This window comes from Cherax quadricarinatus, chromosome 46 (genome assembly GCF_038502225.1).
Source record: "Cherax quadricarinatus isolate ZL_2023a chromosome 46, ASM3850222v1, whole genome shotgun sequence".
Taxonomy (NCBI): domain Eukaryota; kingdom Metazoa; phylum Arthropoda; class Malacostraca; order Decapoda; family Parastacidae; genus Cherax; species Cherax quadricarinatus.
Window position 1 is genome coordinate 29,906,656 of NC_091337.1, and position 25,994 is coordinate 29,932,649.

Genomic DNA, 25,994 nt, shown 5'->3' on the forward strand with positions numbered 1-25,994 from the left:
ATTCATCTGAGTCTTCAACTTCCAATTGTGACTCCTTGTTGCTGTATCCCATCTCTGGAACATCCTGTCTCTGTCCACCTTGTCGATTCCTCTCAGTATTTTATATATGTCGTTATCACATCCCTCCTATCTCTCCTGTCTTCCAGCTTCGTCAAGTCGATTTCCCTTAACCTTTACTCGTAGGACATACCCCTTATCTCGGATTAGTCTCGTTGCAAACCTTTGCGCTCTCTCTAGTTTCCTTACGTACATGGCTAGGTGTGGGTTCCAAACTGATGCTGCATACTCTAATATGAGCCTGATGTACACGGTGTTCAGTGTCGTGAATGACTCCTTACTTAGATATCGAAACTCTGTTCTTAGGTTTGCCAGGCGCCCATATACTGCAGCATTATTTTGTTGATGTTCGCCTCAGGGTACGTGTTCAGTATGATACTCACCCCAAGATCCTTTTACTTAAGTGAGGTTTGCAGCCTTTGACACCCAGCTATGTACTCTGTCTGCTTCTAAGAAACCGAGACTCTAGGCACCACGATGGGAATGCTTTAGCAGTGGTAAGAATAAATGGGAGAGTGTAGGAACCCAGGTATGAGGTTAATATCCTTTGGAAAAGTTTAATTACAAACTATGACGAACCACATAGTAAATCTTGCAAATAATGCAGTCAGGAAGCTAACAGCACTTTGACGTATTTCGTATCTGCTCAGTGGTAGAGGCTGCAAGACTGTTCAAGGAACAAGTACGCTCACAACATTAGAATACTCCACTTTCTTGGACTGTTTGTTCCCCGTCTCATCTCCGACTTCATGACAGTACAGAGAACCTTGAATGTTCGCATATATTCAGTTTAGTACCTAAATATCTAGGAACATTTGATGTCCTTCAATCTGTATTCTGAGGAATGTAGGCGAAAGAGGTACATTATAAGCTAATAAATTAGACACATGTGCAACACTTGGGACATCTGTATTGAGGAATCGTTTCGCCACACAGTGGCTTCATCAGTCCTATACAAAGGAAAATGGATTGACTACATCGACTCCAGGCTGAGAGACCGATTACTTCAAGTTCCTTCTGTTCTTCACCATTCTCCTTTGTACAGACTGATGAAGCCACTGTGTGGCGAAATGTTTCCTCAATAAAGATACCCAAGTGTTGCATATGTGTATAATTTATCAACTTGCCGGTTCACTGAACCATGTATCTACATTATAAACTACACCTAAAAAATTCTAGAAAGCCTAGTCAAAAAACATTTCCCATGAAGGTAAGAGGTTTGGCAGACAGTGCAGAATGTCTGCAATGAAAAACAGGAGTGTATTGAATACACTAAGAAAAAGCTCTCTAACTGGGAACGCGGGGAGAGAGAGGGAGAGTGAGAGTGCGAGCGAGGGAGCGAGCGAGCGAGAGAGAGAGAGAGAGAGAGAGAGAGAGAGAGAGAGAGAGAGAGAGAGAGAGAGAGAGAAGAGAGAGAAGAGAGAGAAGAGAGTTTGGTTAGGTAAGGTTCATCAGGAAACAGGACAAATGTTTCCAGACGCGGATCTTAGTCAGATGAAGACCCGCCGTTGGAGCTTTTGGTCACCTGGCCGAGGCCTTTCCCTGGCTTAGGGTTTTAAGAGTTTTTTTTTTTTTTGAGAGAGAGACATGATAATATATACCTGGAAGGTACTCGAGGGCTTGGTCCCAAATCTGCACACTGCCATAACAACATACTGAAGTGAGAGATATGGGAGGAAGTGTAAAATAAACCCAGTGAGGAGCAGGGGTGCGGTGGGGACAATAAGAGAACACTGTATCAACATCCGGGGTCCCAGACTTTTCAGCATCTTACCAGAAGATATCAGAAACACTGCTGGAACAAGTGTAGAAGCCTTCAAGAGGAAACTGGACAAGTATCTTCACCAGGTACCAGATCAACCAGGCTGTGATGAATATGTGGGGCAGCGGGCCTCCAGCAGCAAAAGCCTGGTTGACCAGGCAAGCATCTACCGAAAGTAGTGAAACTCTCGAAACTCATCAAAGGTATATCAAAGGTACATGAAGGGGATAACCAAGAGTCCCCTGGTTATCAAGATGGAGCTGGGCATGTTTCTCAAGCCAGTCCTTGATCAGCTAGATTGTGGTGCTTATTTTGGACTTCGTGCGAGTAGCAACACCAGTCTGGTTCATCATGTTATCTACTGGGAGGCCAACTCAGTGAGTGGGTGGTGAAGACCCACGGAACACACTCCAGGTAGACTGACTCAACACACAGCAACTTAAACATCATGCGTTTACGCCTCTCCTGTAAAAAGAATTTGAAGTGCAGGTTGAAACAACTAACTCAGCGTGTACTTGCACTGGCTGTGCCACACTGAAGTACGATCCTGCAACTGACTGGAACACGAACCTCAAACATTATCATCCTCAGCAAATTTATGGAAGTGGACCCTACAGTGTATCTATAAGAGCTCATATTTATATTAGATCGTTGCTTTGTACTAAAATCACAATGCACGTAGATATTGAGCAGCAACTGCACATTAATATCTAAAGTAGGTATTAGAGCAAACTTGGTGTATGTACATCATAGTTCTGTCAGCGTCCACTTGTCCGCCAAGAAGTACTCTTGTCTGCCTTTATGAATGGGATCGTGTCTAATTACGCAATGTAATAACACCCTCGATGAAAAGCTATGAATATTTTACTTCGGATGAGTGCACGCACATACCTGAGACTGGAGTTGATCTACCCTGGTACCCGGCAAGACTTTCTTCATGACCCCTGCGGTCACACGCCCACCTGTTGCCACACACTGATCACAGAATGTGTATACTAGTAGTGGAGTTTGTGACTATGTGCACCACATACTCAACGTTCACTACATGCCACAAATAATGCCCTGCGTGTACAGCATTCTCAAGATCCACTACATTCTACAAGCAATGCCCTGCTTTTACCACATACTCAACGTCCACTATATGCCACATGCTATGTCTTGTTGTTCAATGCAATCAACATCCACTAACTGCCACAAAACATATATACCAGTGTGAGCACCATAATCATGGATGCCATCATGGCCTGCCATACAGATAATGATGGCTGTTGCCAGGATCTGCCATACACACAGTGGTCGCCGCTTACATGGCAAAAATTCTTTTAAACTGCAACTTATCACTGTACATAGTTACCGTTGTCCACTCACGGATTTTGTGGACCTCTGTCTGAAAATTTTCGACATCTTGCGAGTTCACTTTCTAGCCTATTTTATTATCATCCTCAAGGAACGACAGTAAGCTGGTGATGGTATTTCTCTTCTCTATATCTGCTATGAGGATGACAACAGCATCAGACCCTTGCCTTGCTGCATTCACCCTTGAGTATGTTTCCAGGGTAAAAGACCCAGTTGCTCGGTCCCAGACCAAGCTTAACCTAATCCAGGGTGGTCCAACTTCTTGACCACCGTGGGCCACTTCACCGTAAGTCATGCGTGTCGTAAGAGGCGACTGAAATGCCAAGAGCAAGAGGCTAGTAACCCCTTCTCCTGTATATATTACTAAAGTTAATTAAGTGTTACAATGGTTCTAGCCAGGGCCTGCAGGTAAAGAAACAAAAAAGAATTTTTTTAAAGGCTCTGAATTTATACAAGTAATGTTATTTGTATAAATATCTTAGAGTCGAGATCTTTCTTTTACCAAAGTCTCCATATCGTTTCCAATGTTGTTAGTGTCAAGTCGAAGACATGCGTCCAGTGTTTCATTTCCCATCTGATTTCTGGTTTCAAATTTTACTTGCTTCATGGTAGAAAACGTACATTCACATATATATGTACTACCGCACAGTGAGTGCAGTTTTAGTGCAAAGTTTCTCAGCTTGAGAAATTTATTCTTGTAGACCAACTTCCAGAAACTCGCCTGATTTTTAATTTTATTTGCAAGCAGCAAAGGGTCAGACTGCAGCAGTTCACACATTTCAAGCTGAAGTTCTGCTGTGTCTCCATATTAACTTTCGTGCAATAAGACCACAGTAAACAGGTATTATCACAATATGCAGAACAACCACTTTGAAAAAAATAGTGAAATTCCAAGAAAGAGTACAGACAGAGTGACCTCTAACGTTAATAGCAATATACATGATTAAATGAACTTTTACGAGCAGTGAATCCCAGTACATTATAAAAGTCTGAAATTTCGTCTGCCTTTACCGGAGTTGCAGTATTCCCGCATATAGAGAACAAGTGACTTATAACAGGATCTGTTCAACAGAGACTACAAGACTGCACAAGGCACAAGTGCACTCACACCTTGAGTATGCTCCACTTTTTTGGATTGTTGGATTACCTGTCCCACGTCTCATCTAGGAATTCTTGACGGAATAGAAAACAGAGCAAGAAGACTTTTCTCGTCTGGACCCAGCCTATATAGATCTGTCATTTCCGCAGAGTTTTCAACACCAGAGGGATGTGGGTGGCCTCACTGATATTTACAAGACCACTGTTGACAAGGTACCACACTTGGCTCCACTTCGTGGTCAATGAGAAGAGAGCTTCTACACAACAAGACGGGCAGTAAATAGCAACTACACTCTGGTAATACCAGAATGACTCCAGTCTGGATCATGTTCACACAGAATAATGACCTCAAAGAAATAAAGTCAGATAACCAAATAAAATCGCTGGTCCACACTTGACTCTTCATCCTAATGCCTATTTTTGTTTCATAACAATAAAAAGGTTTTAAAATGACTCGTTGTAGGTAACGCCTCATATTTTGTAAATAAAATAGCAAGTCTTTAACCTTATCCTGTAAAAACCGTTGAGTAAATAAAAAAAAACGAGAAGGAAGGAGAGCGCACACGCGCACTTCTCTCAATCTTCCGTTCCACAAGTTACTGTAAGTCGGCCAAACCGTACACGATAAAATTACTACGTAAAATTAATGCGCAGACGACTGGTAGATCAAACATTAAAAATATTTGGAAAAATGAAGTTCATTATAGTTATCAGCGAGCGATAACCCTGCACCCTAGATAACCCTGCACCCTAGATAACCCTGCACCCTAGATAACCCAGCACCCTAGATAACCCTGCACCCTAGATAACCCAGCACCCTAGATAACCCTGCACCCTAGATAACCCTGCACCCTAGATAACCCAGCACCCTAGATAACCCTGCACCCTAGATAACCCAGCACCCTAGATAACCCAGCACCCTAGATAACCCTGCACCCTAGATAACCCAGCACCCTAGATAACCCTGCACCCTAGATAACCCTGCACCCTAGATAACCCAGCACCCTAGATAACCCTGCACCCTAGATAACCCTGCACCCTAGATAACCCAGCACCCTAGATAACCCTGCACCCTAGATAACCCTGCACCCTAGATAACCCTGCACCCTAGATAACCCACCCTAGATAACCCTGCACCCTAGATAACCCAGCACCCTAGATAACCCTGCACCCTAGATAACCCTGCACCCTAGATAACCCTGCACCCTAGATAACCCAGCACCCTAGATAACCCTGCACCCTAGATAACCCTGCACCCTAGATAACCCAGCACCCTAGATAACCCTGCACCCTAAATAACCCTGCACCCTAGATAACCCTGCCCCCTAGATAACCCTGCCCCCTAGATAACCCAGCACCCTAGATAACCCTGCACCCTAGATAACCCAGCACCCTAGATAACCCTGCACCCTAGATAACCCTGCACCCTAGATAACCCTGCACCCTAGATAACCCTGCACCCTAGATAACCCTGCACCCTAGATAACCCTGCACCCTCGATAACCCTGCATCCTAGACAACCCTGCAGATAACCCAGCACCCTAGATAACCCTGCACCCTAGATAACCCAGCACCCTAGATAACCCTGCACCCTAGATAACCCAGCACCCTAGATAACCCAGCACCCTAGATAACCCTGCACCCTAGATAACCCTGCACCCTAGATAACCCTGCACCCTAGATAACCCAGCACCCTAGATAACCCTGCACCCTAGATAACCCTGCACCCTAGATAACCCCCCTAGATAACCCTGCCCTACCCTAGATATCCCTGCACCCTAGATAACCCTGCACCCTAGATAACCCTGCACCCTAGATAACCCAGCACCCTAGATAACCCTGCACCCTAGATAACCCTGCACCCTAGATAACCCTGCACCCTAGATAACCCTGCACCCTAGATAACCCAGCACCCTAGATAACCCACCCTAGATAACCCAGCACCTAGATAACCCTGCACCCTAGATAACCCTGCACCCTAGATAACCCTGCACCCTAGATAACCCCTAGAAACCCCACCCTAGATAACCCTAGATAACCCCACTAGATAACCCAGCACTCTAGATAACCCTATACCCTCGATAACCCTGCACCCTAGATAACCCTGCACCCTAGATAACCCTGCACCCTAGATAACCCTGCATCCTAGATAACTCTGCACCCTAGATAACCCTGCACTCTCGATAACCTTGCACCCTAGATAACCCTGCACCCTAGATAACCCTGCACCCTCGATAACCCTGCATCCTAGATAACCCTGCACCCTAGATAACCCTACACCCTCGATAACCCTGCACCCTAGATAACCCTGCACCCTAGATAACCCTGCACCCTAGATAACCCTGCACCCTAGATAACCCTGCACCCTAGATAACCCTACACCCTTGATAACCCTGCATCCAAGATAACCCTGCACTCTCGATAACCCTGCACCCTAGATAACCCTGCACTCTAGATAACCCTACACCCTCGATAACCCTGCACCCTAGATAACCCTGCACCCTAGATAACCCTGCACCCTAGATAACCCTGCACTCTCGATAACCCTACACCCTAGATAACCCTGCACCCTCGATAACCCTACACCCTAGATAACCCTGCACCCTAGATAACCCTGCACCCTAGATAACCCTGCACCCTAGATAACCCTGCACCCTAGATAACCCTGCACACTAGATAACTAGATAACCCTGCACCCTAGATAACCCTGCACCCTAGATAACCCTGCACCCTAGATAACCCTGCACCCTAGATAACCCAGCACCCTAGATAACACCCTAGATAACCCTGCACCCTAGATAACCCTGCACCCTAGATAACCTACCCTAGATAACCCTGCACCCTAGATAACCCTGCACCCTAGATAACCCACACCTAGATAACCCTGCACCCTAGATAACCCTGCACCCTAGATAACCCAGCACCCTAGATAACCCAGCACCCTAGCACCCTAGATAACCCAGCACCCTAGATAACCCTGCACACTAGATAACCCTGCACCCTAGATAACCCAGCACCCTAGATAACCCTGCACACTCGATAACCCTGCACCCTAGATAACCCTAGATAACCCTGCACCCTAGATAACCCAGCACCCTAGATAACCCTAGATAACGCACCCTAGATAACCCTGCACCCTAGATAACGATAATAACCCAGCACCCTAGATAACCACGCACCCTAGATAACCCTGCACCCTAGATAACCCTGCACCCTAGATAACCCTGCACCCTAGATAACCCTGCACCCTAGATAACCCAGCACCCTAGATAACCCTGCACCCTAGATAACCCTGCACCCTAGATAACCCAGCACCCTAGATAACCCAGCACCCTAGATAACCCTGCACCCTAGATAACCCTGCACCCTAGATAACCCTGCACCCTAGATAACCCAGCACCCTAGATAACCCTGCACCCTAGATAACCCAGCACCCTAGATAACCAAGCACCCTAGATAACCCTGCACCCTAGATAACCCTGCACCCTAGATAACCCTGCACCCTAGAAACCCAGCACCCTAGATAACCCAGCACCCTAGATAACCCAGCACCCTAGCACCCTAGATAACCCTACACCCTAGATAACCCTGCACCCTAGAAAACCCTGCACCCTAGATAACCCTGCACCCTAGATAACCCTGCACCCTAGATAACCCAGCACCCTAGATAACCCTACATCCTAGATAACCCTGCACCCTAGATAACCCTGCACCCTAGATAACCCAGCACCCTAGATAACCCTGCACCCTAGATAACCCTGCACCCTAGATAACCCTGCACCCTAGATAACCCAGCACCCTAGATAACCCTGCACCCTAGATAACCCAGCACCCTAGATAACCCAGCACCCTAGATAACCAAGCACCCTAGATAACCCTGCACCCTAGATAACCCTGCACACTAGATAACCCAGCACCCTAGATAACCCTGTACCCTAGATAACCCTGCACCCTAGATAACCCTGCACCCTAGATAACCCTGCACGCTAGATAACCCAGCACCCTAGATAACCCTGCACCCTAGATAACCCTGCACACCCTGCACCCTAGATAACCCTGCACCCTAGATAACCCTGCACCCTAGATAACCCAGCACCCTAGATAACCCAGCACCCTAGATAACCCAGCACCCTAGATAACCCTGCACCCTAGATAACCCTGCACCCTAGATAACCCTGCACCCTAGATAACCCTGCACCCTAGATAACCCAGCACCCTAGATAACCCAGCACCCTAGATAACCCTGCACCCTAGATAACCCAGCACCCTAGATAACCCTGCACCCTAGATAACCCTGCACCCTAGATAACCCTGCACCCTAGATAACCCTGCACCCTAGATAACCCTGCACCCTAGATAACCCAGCACCCTAGATAACCCTGCACCCTAGATAACCCTGCACCCTAGATAACCCTGCACCCTAGATAACCCTGCACCCTAGATAACCCTGCACCCTAGATAACCCTGCACCCTAGATAACCCTGCACCCTAGATAACCCTGCACCCTCGATAACCCTGCACCCTAGATAACCCTGCACCCTAGATAACCCAGCACCCTAGATAACCCTGCACCCTAGATAACCCTGCACCCTAGATAACCCTGCACCCTAGATAACCCTGCACCCTAGATAACCCTACACCCTCGATAACCCTGCACCCTCGATAACCCTACACACTCGATAACCCTGCACCCTCGATAACCCTACACCCTAGATAACCCTGCACCCTAGATAACCCTGCACCCTAGATAACCCTGCACCCTAGAAACCCAGCACCCTAGATAACCCAGCACCCTAGATAAACCAGCACCCTAGATAACCCTGCACCCTAGATAACCCTGCACCCTAGATAACCCTGCACCCTAGATAACCCTGCACCCTAGATAACCCTGCACCCTAGATAACCCAGCACCCTAGATAACCCTGCACCCTAGATAACCCTGCACCCTAGATAACCCTACACCCTCAATAACCCTGCACCCTCAATAACCCTACACTCTAGATAACCCTGCACCCTCAATTACCCTGCACCCTAGATAACCCTGCACCCTAGATAACCCTACACCCAAGATAACCCTACACCCTAGATAATCCTGCACCCTATATAACCCTACACCCTAGATAACCCTACACCCTAGATAATCCTATACTGTCGATAACCCTGCACCCTAGATAACCCTACATCCTCGATAACCCTGCACCCTCGACAACCCTGCACCCTAGATAACCCTGCACCCTAGATAACCCTGCACCCTAGATAACCCTGCACCCTCGATAACCCTACACCCTCGATAACCCTGCACCCTAGATAACCCTACACCTTCGATAACCCTGCACCGTAGATAACCCTACACCCTAGATAACCCTGCACCCTAGATAACTCTACACCCTCGATAACCCTGCACCCTAGATAACCCTACACCCTAGATAACCCTGCACCCTAGATAACCCTTGTAGAGAAATGGGATTACCAGTTAAGTTTAAAGAGTTTGTACTTAGAAAGACAGCTCATCGCCTGCACAGCCGCCCCCGCAGACTAGGTCTTGAGAAGCTGTCGAAGTCATCTCTCAACGGGCTGTAAAGATTTATAATTTGTAAGATTATAAATTACCCCTAGGGGGTGTTATGTCAGCATATTTCATTCACTGATGGCTGACAGATTACATACTTGTTTGGACTCAAAAGTCCGCACCTTACTGCCGACTATAGGTTGATTACAAACTCCTTGCGACTCAAGAACTGCGCATTCCCACGTACTACAAGAAATTCGTAACCTTCCTTGCTCTTGTAGCGTGAGCTATGGTGTTCTTCACACCTTCGACAGATATCGGTGACTTGATAGAAGTTGAAGTGTCCTTGGATGTCCACGTCTTCCATAGTCTAGGAAAACGCACATTGTACACTGTGTTCCACAAGATTTGTCTTTATTATTCACAATCTTATCACTAAAGAAGCTGATCACACTTCTCTTAAGTGTTTATTGTGTTTTATGAGATACTTTGTTCACACTAATGCACAGATCGTTCTTTGTTGGTTATCCTGGCGTCAGTGTCACTCTCAGTAGAGTCAAAAGTAATCTGAAGACGCCACAGCGCCCCATGCCGCCACTGCCCCTTGCACAAAAAAAATGCTGACCTAGTACTTTTGCTTCCTAGCCACTTCCTCGATGAAGCAAAGCAAAATGATTGTTTCTTGCTGTCTTAAGCATAGACAACAATATCCACTATCTTTACTATGGTAATAAAGTGGGAGCAGGATTTTCCTTATTTGTCCTGCTAAAATAAGAGATGAACTGTCTTTTATTAAGCTACACTTTGCAACACAGGACTGCAAGGAGCAGCGGTCACTTGACCACGTCGCATACTCGTACGGCATCTGTGATGAATTACTCACTGTAGCAGTAAACAAGATGCTTGCCCCTTCTGAGAGGGCTGGGCCCCTCAGGGCTGAAAGGGGCTGAAGGGGCTGAAGGGTGCTGATACCCCCCTCCTGGAGAAAATTTCTCCACAACCCTACACCCTCGATAACCCTGCACCCTCGATGCAGCATGTTGGGATGAGGAGATAACCAGGTTGATTCATGGGATATTAACTCCAATTCCTTGGAGCAAGAGCCCAGAATCCGCCCTGCAAAAAACTCCCACCCGCGGGGAGGATGTTGTGCTCCGTTAAAAACTGCGTATCTTGATAGTAGCAGAGGGAACAGAATGCGGGAAATAAGCGTTTGCAACCATAAAGTGCATATACTCCTTTGAACAAACAAAAATGGAATATCAGTGAACACTAAATAGGAAAATATGGATTATAGTGTCACATGGAGAGTGTCGGTGGAGGAACGGTTACTGTGGGAAATACTCCTGACAAGCACTAGTGAATTATTGCAGGATGTCGACACAAGTGGAAATAAACAAATATTGATCTATCTATAAGTAATATAGTGAGTGACAAGGATATATATGTGCAGTGACATAATGAACTAAATTGTAGATAAGAGTATCTTAATTATCCCTCAGTATAGCGTACAATATATAGTGTAGATATGGGAATATCTTACAAGTGACTGGCACTAGCGAACTATTGCCAGAGGTCCAGTGAAGTGTTAATAATGGATGAGTAATTACTATAGTCATAAGAGATAAAACGAGTGGTGGTAGCATTGAGGTGCAGGGAATCACAGCATACATAAATTGATCATACAACCGTTACCTCTACTAAACAGGAAATAAACTTTTCCCTAGAAGTGTAGGAGAAAGTTAGTGTAGGCCTAACTGCTGTGTTAATAATAAATCAATAATCCCAGTATAGCGCAGTGAAAAGTGTATTTTGAAAGAATACAGTGTATATCCTTGAGATAAACAGTGTACAGCACTACATAAAAGGAAATTAAATAATAATAATAATAATAATAATAATAATAATAATAAAAATAATAGTGAAGTGTGGCAGTGTGGGTAAGTCTTGCAGTCACACCCACCCTACACCCACCACTCACCCTACACCCACCACCCACCCTACACCCACCACCCACCCTACACCCCCCACCCACCCTACACCCCCCACCCACCCTACACCCACCACCCACATACTGCAAACTTGGTTCGTATAAATGCATCTTGCATATTACTGGCACCAGCAAGAGAAAGGTAAAGTGGAAATCAGTTTTCTTCCGTGGCATACAGTGTAGTAGGATACAGACAGGATGTCAGCACAGCATATCTGTGGGACATGTAAAAAAATCCTTGGAAGACAATCAAGAATCACATGCTATCTATGCTCTTCCAAACACCATATCTCTTGTACTAGATTAAATACAGCCTCAAAAAATGACCTCGAACTAGCAAGTTGCTTCTGGTTGTGCAATAAAAATGTAGAACTTTGGGCAGGTATCAGAAAGGTACTAAGGAGAGTAATAAATGATAAAAATAATCAAGAAAACAAAGATGACCTCTTTGATAGTCTACCAAAAATATATAAAACATGGGAGCAAGAGATAGTGTATCAAAAAATGCAGAATGTCCATACCACAACAGATGACTCGAAACTATCTAGTCACCCACATAGTGCTAAACCAGACCCATCCCCCAGTCATAGCACTAATACCAGTAGTGCTGGTGCTGGCCCAGGCTCAGCCCCCAACCCCAGTGCTGACTCAGACCCAGCCTTACTGCCAGCCCAGACTCTACTAGGGACCCTACCACAACAACCACTATAACCATAAACATACAACCATCATTGCACAAGACCGTGGCCCACAGTACAGATGTAGGAGAGTCTCCTCCTTCTTCCTCTACTGAGGAAAGTAGATGGAATCCAGGACGGGGTGGCCCTGGCTTGGATACTGAGGATTATAGTGCAGTCCCAGAACCTGCAGAAATTGACAACACACCTCCCAACAATTCTCAACCAAAGGTGAATTTGTGCAAATATTATGCTTGGGGCATCTGTAAGCATGGAATATCAGGAAAAAAATGGGACATGCAACTTTGAGCATCCCAAAAAATGTAGCGGCCTCCTGTTTAAAGGAGTGTGTTGTTCTTCTTCCTGTACTTTCTTTCACCCAAAAATGTGTCACTCCTCGGTCCTCCAGAAGCAGTGTTAAAACATCAACTGCCCTGCATACCATCTAAAAGAGACCAGGAGGCACAGACCCCACAAGACAAGCAATATTAGCTACGACAACCCAGCTCGAGGTGATTTTTTAGTGGCAGGAAATGGAAAAAGAAAATGGAAGGAAATAACAAAAATAGTCCACCACCTTGGAGTCTTGCTGGACTGGAGACGCAGCCAGTGGCCACCCATGGCCCTCCAGAATTACAACTACTGATGTCAATAACAAAATCCCCCCAACAAACACAGAATACAACCTCGTTCATATTTGCTAATATACAGGGCCTTAAGCCATCCACCAACAACAAAATACCTTTTATCAGTGGACTTCTAGAGGAGCCTAATGCAATGTTTGCAGCCTTCACAGAGACTCACACAAAAGATCACTTTGACAGTGAAATACGGATAAGTGGTTACAACCTTTTTAGATGCGACAAAATGAACAGGCAACAAGGGGAGGTTGGCCTGTATGTCAAAGAGTCCCTCATCTGAGAGCAGTTGCTGAACACCACAAATGAGGTAGTTGAAGTTCTATCAATAAAGACTGAGAACCAAAACCTAGTCATTGTGGTTGTATATAAGCCACCAGATGCAACCTACCAACAGTTCAAGGAACAGCTACTGAAAATTGATTACTGTCTGGAAAACCTTCCAGCTCCATCCCCAAACATCTTTCTGCTTGGTGATTTCAACTTAAGGCATACAAAATGGAAGAATGTAGCAAATAATGTTATAGCTGAAACAATCCCCGGAGGTAGCACAGATGAAAGGTCACACACACATGAGCTACTAAGCCTCTGCGAAAAACACACCTTAAGCCAGCATATAGTGGAGCCAACAAGACTAGAAAACACACTTGACCTTATTTTCACAAATAATGAGGACCTGATAAGAGATGTAAGAATATAAAAAATAACTAATTCCGATCACAACCTAATCGAAGTCCAGACGTACATGCATAGGGGTCCTGATCAGCAGAATGCATGTACCTGTGAAGGTGTCTTCACAAAATACAACTTCAACAAGAAGAACATCAACTGGGACCAGGTAAACCATGTCCTAAACGAAACATGTTGGGAAGATATCTTAAATGACATGGATCCAAACCAGTGCCTTGAAAGGACCAACTTCCTGGCAGCTGAAGCATGTTCTAGGCATATTCTCCTAAGAAAGAAGAAGAGCAGGAGTAAACTGGAGAGAGAAAGACACTCCCTCTACAGAAGACGACGAAGAGTCACTGAGCTCCTCATGAGTGCTAGAATATCTGATACACGAAAGGAGGCGCTGACCAGGGAAGTGGAAACTATCGAACTTAAGTTAAATGACTCTTACAGGAACCAGGAGAGACAGGAGGAGCTTAAAGCTATTAGTGAAATTGAAAGAAATTCAAAATATTTCTTTTCATATGCCAAAAACAAGTCAAATACCACATCTAGTATCGGGCCCTTACTCAGACAGGATGGGACTTACAGAGATGACAACAAGGAAATGAGTGAAATATTGAAATCCCAGTACGACTCTGTGTTTAGTGAACCACTAATCAGTCTGAGGATCGACGACCTAAATGATTTCTTCATGAATGAGCCTCAAAACTCCATAAATGTATGCCAGATTTCCGACATTATCCAAACTCCAATAGATTTCGAAAAAAACCATTGACAACATGCCCATGCACTCAGCCCTGGGCCCAGACTCGTGGAACTCTGTATTCATTAAGAACTGCAAGAAACCCCTCTCGTGTGCCCTAAGTACACTATGGAGGAGGAGGTTGGACATGGGTGAAATTCCACAGTCACTTAAAACAACGGATATAGCCCCACTCCATGAAGGTGGCAGCAAAGCATTAGCTAAGAACTATAGACCAATAGCTCTAACGTCCCACATCATAAGATCTTTGAAAGAGTGCCAAGAAGCAGGATTGCAAATCACCTGGATTCCCAAAATCTGCACAAACCAGGGCAACATGGGTTCAGGGCAGGTCGCTCCTCCCTCTCACAACTACTGGATCACTATGACATGGTCTTGGATGAACTGGAAGAAAATCAGAATGCAGATGTAATATACACAGACTCTGCAAAAGCATTTGACAAATGCGATCATGGCGTAATAGCCCATAAAATACGTGCTAAAGGAATTACTGGGAAAGTGGGGAGATGGATCTTCAACTTCCTAACAAATCGAACACAAAGAGTAGTGGTCAACAGAGTTAAATCGGAGGCTGCCATAGTGAAGAGCTCTGTTCCACAAGGCACAGTACTCGCTCCCATCTTATTCCTCCTCCTCATATCAGACATAGACAGAGATATACATCACAGCACCGTATCATCCTTTGCGGATGATACTAGGATCTGCATGAGGCTGTTATCTGCTGAGGACGCGGTTAACCTCCAAGAAGATATAAACAAAGTTTTCCAGTGGGCAACGGTAAACAACATGATGTTCAATGAGGACAAATTCCAACTACTCCGTTATGGAAAACTAGAGGAGATAATAACTAGAACAGAGTATACTACAGACTCTGGCCATACAATGGAGCGGAAAAATAATGTAAGGGACCTGGGAGTAGTAATGTCTGAGGATCTCACTTTCAAGGATCACAACAGTGCCACGATCGCACGTGCAAAGAAAATGATAGGATGGATAATGAGAACGTTCAAAACGAGAGATGCCAAGAAAATGATGATCCTTTTCAAATCACTTGTTCTCTCTAGGCTGGAATACTGCTGTACATTAACATCTCCATTCAAAGCAGGTGAAATCGCAGATCTAGAGAGTGTACAGAGATCCTTTACTGCACGTATAAGTTCTGTCAAGCACCTTATCTACTGGGAACGCTTGGAAGCACTTGACTTGTACTCGTTGGAACACAGGGGGAGAGATATATCATAATCTACACTTGGAAAATCCTGGAAGGAATGGTCCCAAATCTGCACACAGAAATCACTCCCTACGAAAGTAAAAGACTGTGCAAGCGATGCAAAATGCCCCCCAAATAAAAGTAGGGGCTCCATTGGTACATTAAGGGAAAACACCATAAGTGCCCAGGGCCCAAGACTGTTCAACAGCCTCCCATCAAGCATTAGGGGAATTGCCAATAAACCCCTGGCTGCCTTCAAGATAGAGCTGGACAGATACCTAAAGTCAGTGCCGGATCAGCCGGGCTGTGGCTCGTACGTTGGACTGCGTGCGGCCAGCAGTAACAGCCTAGTTGATCAGGCCCTGATCCATCAGGAGGCCTGGTCATGGACCGGGCCGCGGGGGCGTTGATCCCCGGAATAACCTCCAGGTAACCTCCAGGTAACCTCCACCCTCTCCTAGAAGGAAAGCACAGTACATATTCATTTAAACCATTGATAAGCTATAAATGATTTGTTGCTCAGTATGTCAGTTATGATGCCAGACTTTGGTGATGAGTCAGACTGTTGTTACTTGATGAGTCAGACTGTTGTTACTTGATGAGTCAGACTGTTGTTACTTGATGAGACACACTCTTGTAACTTGATGAGTCACTGTTGTTACTTGATGAGTCAGACTGTTGTTGCTTGACAAGTCAGACTGTTGTTACTTGATGAGTCAGACTGTTGTTACTTGATGAGTCAGACTGTTGTTACTTGATGAGTCAGACTTTTGTTACTTGATGAGTCAGACATTTGTTACTTGTTGAGTCAGACTGTTGTTACTTGATGAGTCAGACTGTTGTTACTTGATGAGTCAGACTGTTGTTACTTGATGAGTCAGACTGTTGTTACTTGACAAGTCAGACTGTTGTTACTTGATGAGACACACTCTTGTAACTTGATGAGTCACTGTTGTTACTTGATGAGTCAGACTGTTGTTACTTGTTGAGTCAGACTGTTGTTACTTGATGAGTCAGAATGTTGTGTTGTTACTTGATGAATCAGACTGTTGCTACTTCTTGACCCAGATTGTTACTTGATGAATCAGACTGTTTTTACGTGATGAGTCAGACTGTTACTTGATGAGTCAGATTGTTGTTACTTAATAAGTCAGACTGTTGTTACTTGATGAGTCAGACTGCTGTTACTTGATGAGTCAGAGAGTTGTTACTTGTTGAGTCAGACTGTTGTTACTTAATGAGTCACACTGTTGATACTTGATGAATTAGACTGCTGTTACATGATGAGTTTGACTTGTTACTTGATGAGACACACTCTTGTAACTTGATGAGTCACTGTTGTTACTTGATGAGTCAGACTGTTGTTACCTGATGAGTCAGACTGTTGTTACTTGATGAATCAGACTGTTGCTACTTCTTGACCCAGATTGTTACTTGATGAATCAGACTGTTTTTACGTGATGAGTCAGACTGTTACTTGATGAGTCAGATTGTTGTTACTTAATAAGTCAGACTGTTGTTACTTGATGAGTCAGACTGTTGTTACTTGATGAGTCAGACTGTTGTTACTTGTTGAATCAGACTGTTGTTACTTAATAAGTCAGACTGTTGTTACTTGATGAGTCAGACTGTTGTTACTTGATGAGTCAGACTGCTGTTACTTGGTGAGTCAGACTGTCGTTACTTGATGAGTCAGACTGTTGTTACTTGTTGAATCAGACTGTTGTTACTTAAGTCAGACTGTTGTTACTTGATGAGTCAGACTGTTGTTATTTGATGAGTCAGACTGCTGTTACTTGGTGAGTCAGACTGCTGTTACTTGATGAGTAACTGTTGTTACTTGAGGAGTCAGACTGTTATTTGATGAGTCAAACTCTTGATTTTTGATGAATCAGACTGTTGTTACCTGTTGAGTCAGATTGTTGTTACTTGATGAGTCAGACTGTTGTTATTTGATGAGTCAGACTGTTGTTACTTGATGAGTCAGGCTGTTGTTACTTGATGAGTCAGACTGTTGTTACTTGATTAGTCAGACTGTTGTTACGTGGTCTGACCTCTGTGTATAGGAACCCTCGGGCGCACACAACAATGCACTAATTACCATCGTTCATTAACTTGAATATTTGGCAATATAAACACAAATGCAGTATAGTGTGATCCTTTATTGACTACGTTTTGCCCACACAGTGGGCTTTTTCAAGTCACAAACAATTACTGCGAAGAGTGACAGGTGAGGGAAGTTAAGGGCCAGAAGTGGCGATGGAACGACACCAGATTTTTTGCTGATACCAATAACTATAATCAGTTTTACGCCGATACTTCTACCTGTGCAGATACCATTAGAACTAGCCGATATCACCGATACGTATACCTTGGCACACAAAGTCCCTCCTGTGTACGGCGCAGCTTAATATTCCTTCATGACTACACTCACATACAATACAATACATTCCACGACTATCACCACAACACAATACATTCCACGACTATCACCACAACACAATACATTCCACGACTATCACCACAACACAGTACATTCCACGACTATCACCACAACACAATACATTCCACGACTATCACCACAACACAATACATTCCACGACTATCACCACAACACAATACATTCCACGACTATCACCACAACACAATACATTCCACGACTATCACCACAACACAATACATTCCACGACTATCACCACAACACAATACATTCCACGACTATCACCACAACACAATACATTCCACGACTATCACCACAACACAGTACATTCCACGACTATCACCACAACACAATACATTCCACGACTATCACCACAACACAATACATTCCACGACTATCACCACAACACAATACATTCCACGACTATCACCACAACACAATACATTCCACGACTATCACCACAACACAATACATTCCACGACTATCACCACAACACAATACATTCCAAAACTATCACCTCAACACAATACATTCCACGACTATCACCACAACACAGTACATTCCACGACTATCACCACAACACAATACATTCCACGACTATCACCACAACACAATACATACCACGACTATCACCACAACACAATACATTCCACGACTATCACCACAACACAATACATTCCACGACTATCACCACAACACAATACATTCCACGACTATCACCACAACACAATACATTCCACGACTATCACCACAACACAATACATTCCACGACTATCACCACAACACAGTACATTCCACGACTATCACCACAACACAATACATTCCACGACTATCACCACAACACAATACATTCCACGACTATCACCACAACACAATACATTCCACGACTATCACCACAACACAATACATTCCACGACTATCACCACAACACAATACATTCCACGACTATCACCACAACACAATACATTCCACGACTATCACCACAACACAATACATTCCAAAACTATCACCTCAACACAATACATTCCACGACTATCACCACAACACAATACATTCCACGACTATCACCATAACAATACATTCCACGACTATCACCACAACACAATACATTCCAAAACTATCACCTCAACACAATACATTCCACGACTATCACCACAACACAATACATTCCACGACTATCACCACAACACAGTACATTCCACGACTATCACCACAACACATCTTCCTACCCACAGTTATTAATCCCAGACGAGGGCCGGCACAAAGGAGGAAACATTTTTTAAATATTTTTATTAAACAAAATTATGTGAACCCACAGGTTGTGATTCATGGTTAAATATGTAAGGAAGGTAATAGTAACAGTGGGTTGGCATTTTATCCCGCTACATGCCATCACCCAGGTTGGATTTTGTAAAAAGGATCCGAGAAATCGCTCGTTTAAATTCCTCAGTTGGCGATGATGAAATGCTCAAGAATTTCACTACAGAAGCTTTAAAAGTTTGATTATGAAGCGAAGGTGTTTTTGGGGAAACAGAGAAAGGAGGTGAAAACGACGAAGAAGAACTGAAAAAAGATGTAAACAAAAGAGTAAAAAGGAGAGATGAAAGATCACACATAGGAATGAGGGGGAGGAAGAAAAAATGGAGAAGAGAAAACTGCATACGTTCAAAATAGTTTGTTAAACTAAGGATAATTGCAATAATAATGTTAATATTTTCCTGTTCACAAAAAATATAATATACGATCTAATGTGTTCTAACAGCCATCCTAACAGGCTGGTTGTTGTAGATGCTACTGGATTAAAACGTGTATGAGAAGTTTTAAACTGTAATGCGACGTTGGTAAACTGCATAAAGTTACCCTATGGTGTGGGTATAGGAAGGAAGCCTCCCTGCCCTAAGTAACTCTTACTGCTAAGTCTTCAGAGGGAAACATTCCTTAAATTGTAAATTAATGGTGGAGGTTATATAATCTATGAAAACGAAAGCGGTTATCATTGCGAGTTTTCCTTTTTGAATCCTCTGGATCTCTTCCATAGGATGTAATCCTCAAATATTCAATAATCTAATTTTTTAATACTTTAAGATGCCCAAAATTCCACGTATGGAGAGCACAACATAATACTACTACTACTACTACTACTACTACTACTAATAATAATAATAATAATAATAATAATAATAATAATAATACATGGTAAACAGGTCTAGCTAGCATCAATGACATACTACTATACAGAAAGCAGCTCGTTATGCTGAGTATTTCGGGCAAATTGGGTCAGTTTTGTCCCGGGATGCGACCCACACCAGTCCACTAACACCCAGGTACCCATTTTGAACTGAGCTGTGAGCTGAGTGCGCTAGTGATCAAGATACGGGACACAAATACGTATCAAGATGCCAGACATAATAAAAAAAATGGAAGAGAGACCATCTAAGAAAACTGTACTGGAAACCATAATAACCCAAGGAATAATTACACAGACAAGGCAAAGTAAAGCAGTGACCCGTTCCACACATTTATGTGAAAAAAGAATTAGGTCAGGGATAGCAAGACTATATATCTCACCTATTTCTTGTGTTACATAAATACTCTATATTTCATCATTATCTCACCGTCTAAAACATCTCATGTATGTGTTTCTATAAATGCTCCAAACATGGTATTTGCTTTTGTGATGAATTAACCATTTGTTGTACTAGACAATTGAATTTATCTAATGAGATGTTGTGTAAGATCTATGTAATAAAGGGAAAATAGGACTAATAAATATCTTTACGATTTCACAGACAAGATAGAGAAGATAGCTCCTTTGAAAGTCTTGAAATCTCCACACTCATTATCCTTCTCGAAAAGCAATCTATACTCCTTGAAACATAGATGAGCGATATACATTACAATATACACCTAAAAAATTCTAAAAGAATTGATCCAAAATCTGCCCACACAGATCATTTCCCATAAACGTGAGAGGCTTCGCAGTCAGTGCAAAATGTCCCCAGTGAAAAGCAGAGCAACTCTGCCACATCCAAGGAAATTTTTCAATAAGAATGAAGGGACCATGACTGTAGAGTCACTTCATACACACATGGGATTGCCAACGGGTCCCATATCTGCCCTCGAATAATTCCTCCATGGAAGGGGCTTGGCAGATGGTGCAAAATGCCCTCAATAAAAAAAAAAACAGGATTGCATGAACCAGAAGATTAAGAGTACACCAAAGGAAAACCCATTAGAGGGATTACCAACAAATATCCGACTGTCTTCAAGAAAGAACAGGACAAGTAGGTCAGGTCAGTCCCTGATCATCCCGGCTGTGGTGTTAATGTTGTACTTCATGGGGTTAGCGCTAACAGCCTGGATGATAAAGCCATCTATCCGGAAACGTAGTTGGGGACTGCGTCGCGAAGGTGTTTACCCTCGGAAAACTCCAGGTAGACTCCAGGTAGGCAGACCAGCCTACACCCAGCTATACACTGATCCACTAGATCGAAGAGATTTTAACTCTCGTCACTCAATACAACATAAATTCCTGAAAGCACAATGTTTCACAGTAATATATTAATAATAATGGGTCTGATCACTTACCTGATTCGACGATGTTAGGTGCGTATCCATTACTAATGAGACAAAGGAATAAAAGTAAGACTTTGCAGTTTTCCATAATGGCTGTAATACAAACACTAGTAATAAAGCTTCACATGACCATGATAGCACAACACACTACACCAACACATCACACACGGCAACACTATCCCACACTTCGTCGTCGTCGTCGTCCCCCTCCACCTCCTCCACATCCTCCCCTTCCTCCTCCTCCTCCTCCTGGCCACACTAACACTGTTCACGTTATCGTACTGCACTATCTATCATTAAGCAGTATATATTAAGAGAATGAAGTGGAGTACCACATGAACACTTAGTATAAAATATGCACAAGTTGCACTACATAACAATTATTACGTCTTGGAACGACTCATAAACAAATATCGTCAAAAAAAGTATCATTCATACGTCGTATAGAAAATATATAAAGAGTGGAGAGAGGGGCAGTACAGCACAGTCACTTGGTGACACTGACAAACGTCTTGTTTTTAACATTTCAAACCGTGCCAAGTGGTACACCACTGCCAGATACATATTCAATTTGTTTAATAGGCATTTATGCACGCGCGCCCGCAAGCACGCACACACACACACAAACACAGAAGAGGTGGGGCCAGGAGCTGAGTTTCGACTCCTAAAACCACAATTAGGTGAGTACACACACACACAAAGTAATTTTGAAAGCAGAATCAACTGGAACCATGATCCTGCAGGCTGAGGGACAAACTGGAGTTCCAGAGTGTGTACCTCGATCGAGTCAGAACGCAAGGGGGAAAGGATGATACTGAAATAGTGCAAAAACGAAAGGATAAATGGGAGGAAATGACAAAGAAAAGCAGAATAACCCAGACACAGGTGGAAGGGCAAACACAACCCCTAGAAACAGCCACAGAAGGAATCCAACCACGAAAAAAACCAAAGCAACTAAACAATCTAAACCAACAATCACACATTGAACCCTCTGTCCCCACCCCCACACCATGAACCCCATCCCTACAGCAACCCCATATGGGAACTCTGCCCCAACCCCCACCACAACCCCCAAAGCCCCCCACCAGTGCTCCTGCTCTCCAAACCCCAATATTCTCCCAGGACCACAGTTTTAGATCAGAAGTTGAAGCTTTGGTACACGAATGCTGATGGAATAACGAAAAAATATGAGGAGTGGCATGAGAGAATCAATGCGAAGTCCCCAGACATCATAGCAGTCACAGAAACTAAACTCACTGAGACAATAACAGATGCAATCTTCCCACCAGGATATCAGATCCTGAAGAAAGATAGAACGAGCAGAGGGGGAGGAGGGGTTGCACTGCTTGTAAAAAACTAATGGAAATTTGAGGAAATGGGAGGCACGGACGAGACTGGAGAAAGGGAATACATTGTAGGTACAGTTCAGTTTGGGGAGCACAAGGTGGTCATTTCAGTGATATATAATCCATCACAGAACTGGAGGAGGCCAAGAGAGGAATGTGAAGAGAGCAACAGAGCAATGGTGGACACACTGGCTGAGGTGGCAAGAAGCTCACTCGAGCAGAGCAAAGTTATTGGTTATGGGCGATTTCAACCACAGGGAGATCGTAGGACAGGGAACTGGTAGGAAAGTCAGTAAACGAAATGATGGAATATATAACAACAAAATGCAAGGAGGCAGAGGAAAGGTTTGTTCCCAAGGGCAACAGAAATAATGGGAAGCCCCAGGTTTACCCAACCGTGTAAGGAGGCAAAAACTAAGTGCACTAGAGAATGGAAAAATTACAGAAGGCAAAGAACAGAGGAAAATAAGGAGATTAGTAGAAGATCCAGGAACGAGTATGCACAGGTAAGGAGGGAGGCCCAGCGACAGTATGAAAATAACATAACAACGAAACTCAAGAGAGGAATATGAAGAGAACAACAGAGCAATGGTGGACTCACTGGCTGAGGTGGCAAGAAGAGCCCACTCGAGCAGAGCAAAGTTACTGGTTATGGGCGATTTCAACCACGGAGATCGATTGGGAAAACGTGGAGCCACACGGGGGTCCCAAAACACGTAGAGCCATATCAGACATAGAGATATAACCCACAGCACCGTATCATCCTTTGCTGATGATACTAGGATCTGCATGAGGCTGTCATCTATTGAGGATGCGGCTAACCTCCAAGAAGATATAAAAAAAGTTTTCCAGTGGGCAACGGAAAACAATATGATGTTCAATGAGGACAAATTCCAACTACTCCGTTATGGAAAACTGGAGGGGATGATAACTAGGACAGAGTATACTACAAACTCTGGCCATACAATAGATATTAAAAATAATGTAAGGGACCTGGGAGTAGTAATGTCTGAGGATCTCACTTTCAAGGATCACAACAGTGCCACGATCACAAGTGCAAAGAAAATGATAGGATGGATAATGAGAACGTTCAAAACGAGAGATGCCAAGCCAATGATGATCCTTTTCAAATCACTTGCTCTCTCTAGGCTGGAATACTGTTGTACATTAACATCCCAGTTCAAAGTAGGTGAAATTGCAGATCTAGAGAGAATACAGAGAACCTTTACTGCACGTATAAGTTCTGTCAAGCACCTTAACTACTGGGAACGCTTGGAAGCACTTGACTTGTACTCGTTGGAACGCAGGAGAGAGAGATATATCATAATCTACGCTTGGAAAATCCTGGAAGGAATGGTGCCGAATCTGCACACAGAAATCACTCCCTACGAAAGACTGGGCAGGCGATACAAATTACCCCAAATTAAAAGTAGGGGCGCCACTGGTACACTAACAGAAAACACCATAAGTGTCCGAGGCCTAAGACTGTTCAACAGCCTTCCACAGAGCATAAGGGAAATTACCAATATACCCCCGGCTGCCTTCATGAGAGAGCTGGACAGATACCTAAAGTCAGTGCCAGATCAGCCGGACTGTGGTTCGTACGTCGGACTACGTGCGGCCAGCAGTAACAGCCTGGTTGATCAGGCCCTGATCCACCGGGAGGCCTGGTCGTGGACCGGGCCGCGGGGGCGTTGATCCCCGGAATCACCTCCAGGTAAGTCTGACCTGAAACTGCTGTATAGCCACATTAGGAGGATGACAACAGTCAAAGACCAGGTGATCAGGCTGAGGAAAGAAGGTGGGGAACTCACACGAAACGATAACGAGGTGAGGAGCTCAACATGAGATTTAAGAAAGTATTTAAAGTAGAGACAGGAAGGACTCTGGGAAGACAGCACATAGGGAAACACAAAGAGGGAATATACCAACAAGTGTTGGATGACATACAAACAACGGAGGAAGAGGTGCAAAAAAGAAGGAGCAGAGACGCTGTGTCTGCCACTACCACAGTCTTCAATACATCCCTTGAAACTGGGCAACTACCTTAGGTATGGAAGACGGCAAATGCAGTCTCCATTTTTAAGAAGGGAGACGGAAACGAGGCACCAAACTACAGACCAGTGTCTCTGATGTGTATAGTATGCAAAGTCATGGAGAAGATTATCAGGAGGAGAGTGGTGGAGCACCTGGAATGGAACAAGATTATAAACGATCAGGCCGATTTCCCTCAACCTTTCTTCATAGGACATTCCCCTGAGCTCAGGAACTAACCTTGTTGCAAACCTTTGCACTTTCTCTAATTTCTTGATGTGCTTGACTAGGTGTGGGTTCATAACTGGTGCTGTATACTCCAGTATGGGCCTGATGTACGTAGTGTACAGTGTCTTGAATGATTCCTAAGGTATCCGAATGTTATTCTCAGGTTTGCCAGGTGCCCATGTGCTGCAGCAGTTATCTGGCTGATGTGTGCTTCCGGGGATGTGCTCGGTGTTATGCTCACCCTAAGATCTTTCTCCTTGAGTGAGATTTGCAGTCTTTGACCACCTAGCCTGTATTCTGTCTGCGGTCTTCTTTGCCCTTCCCCGATCTTCATGACTTGGCGGGGTTGAATTCGAGAAGTCAGTTGCTGGACCACATGTTCAGCCTGTCAAGATCTTTTTGTACTCCTGCCTGATCCTCATCTGATTTAATTCTCCTCACTAACTTCACATCATCTGCAAACAGAGACACTTCTGAGTCTATCCCTTCCATCATGTCATTCACATATACCAAAAATAGCACTGGTCCTAGGACTGACCTCTGTGGTACCCCGCTCATCACAGGTGCCCACTGTGATACATCATCATGTACCATGACTCGTTGTTGCCTCCCTGTCAGGTATTCTGATCCATTGC

At 44.1% G+C, this 25,994-nt stretch overlaps 1 protein-coding gene across 1 annotated transcript in view; it reads right to left on the reverse strand.

Moving 5' to 3' along the window:
* The window catches only part of LOC128696630 (chondroitin sulfate proteoglycan 4), an 873,169-nt gene extending 851,248 nt beyond the window's left edge, over positions 1-21,921 (reverse strand). The window contains exon 1 of the mRNA XM_053787941.2: positions 21,764-21,921. Coding sequence (XP_053643916.2) covers positions 21,764-21,839 — 76 coding nt within the window. The 5' untranslated portion in view covers positions 21,840-21,921. The remainder of the gene's footprint in view (positions 1-21,763) is intronic.
* Positions 21,922-25,994: the final 4,073 nt, after the last annotated feature.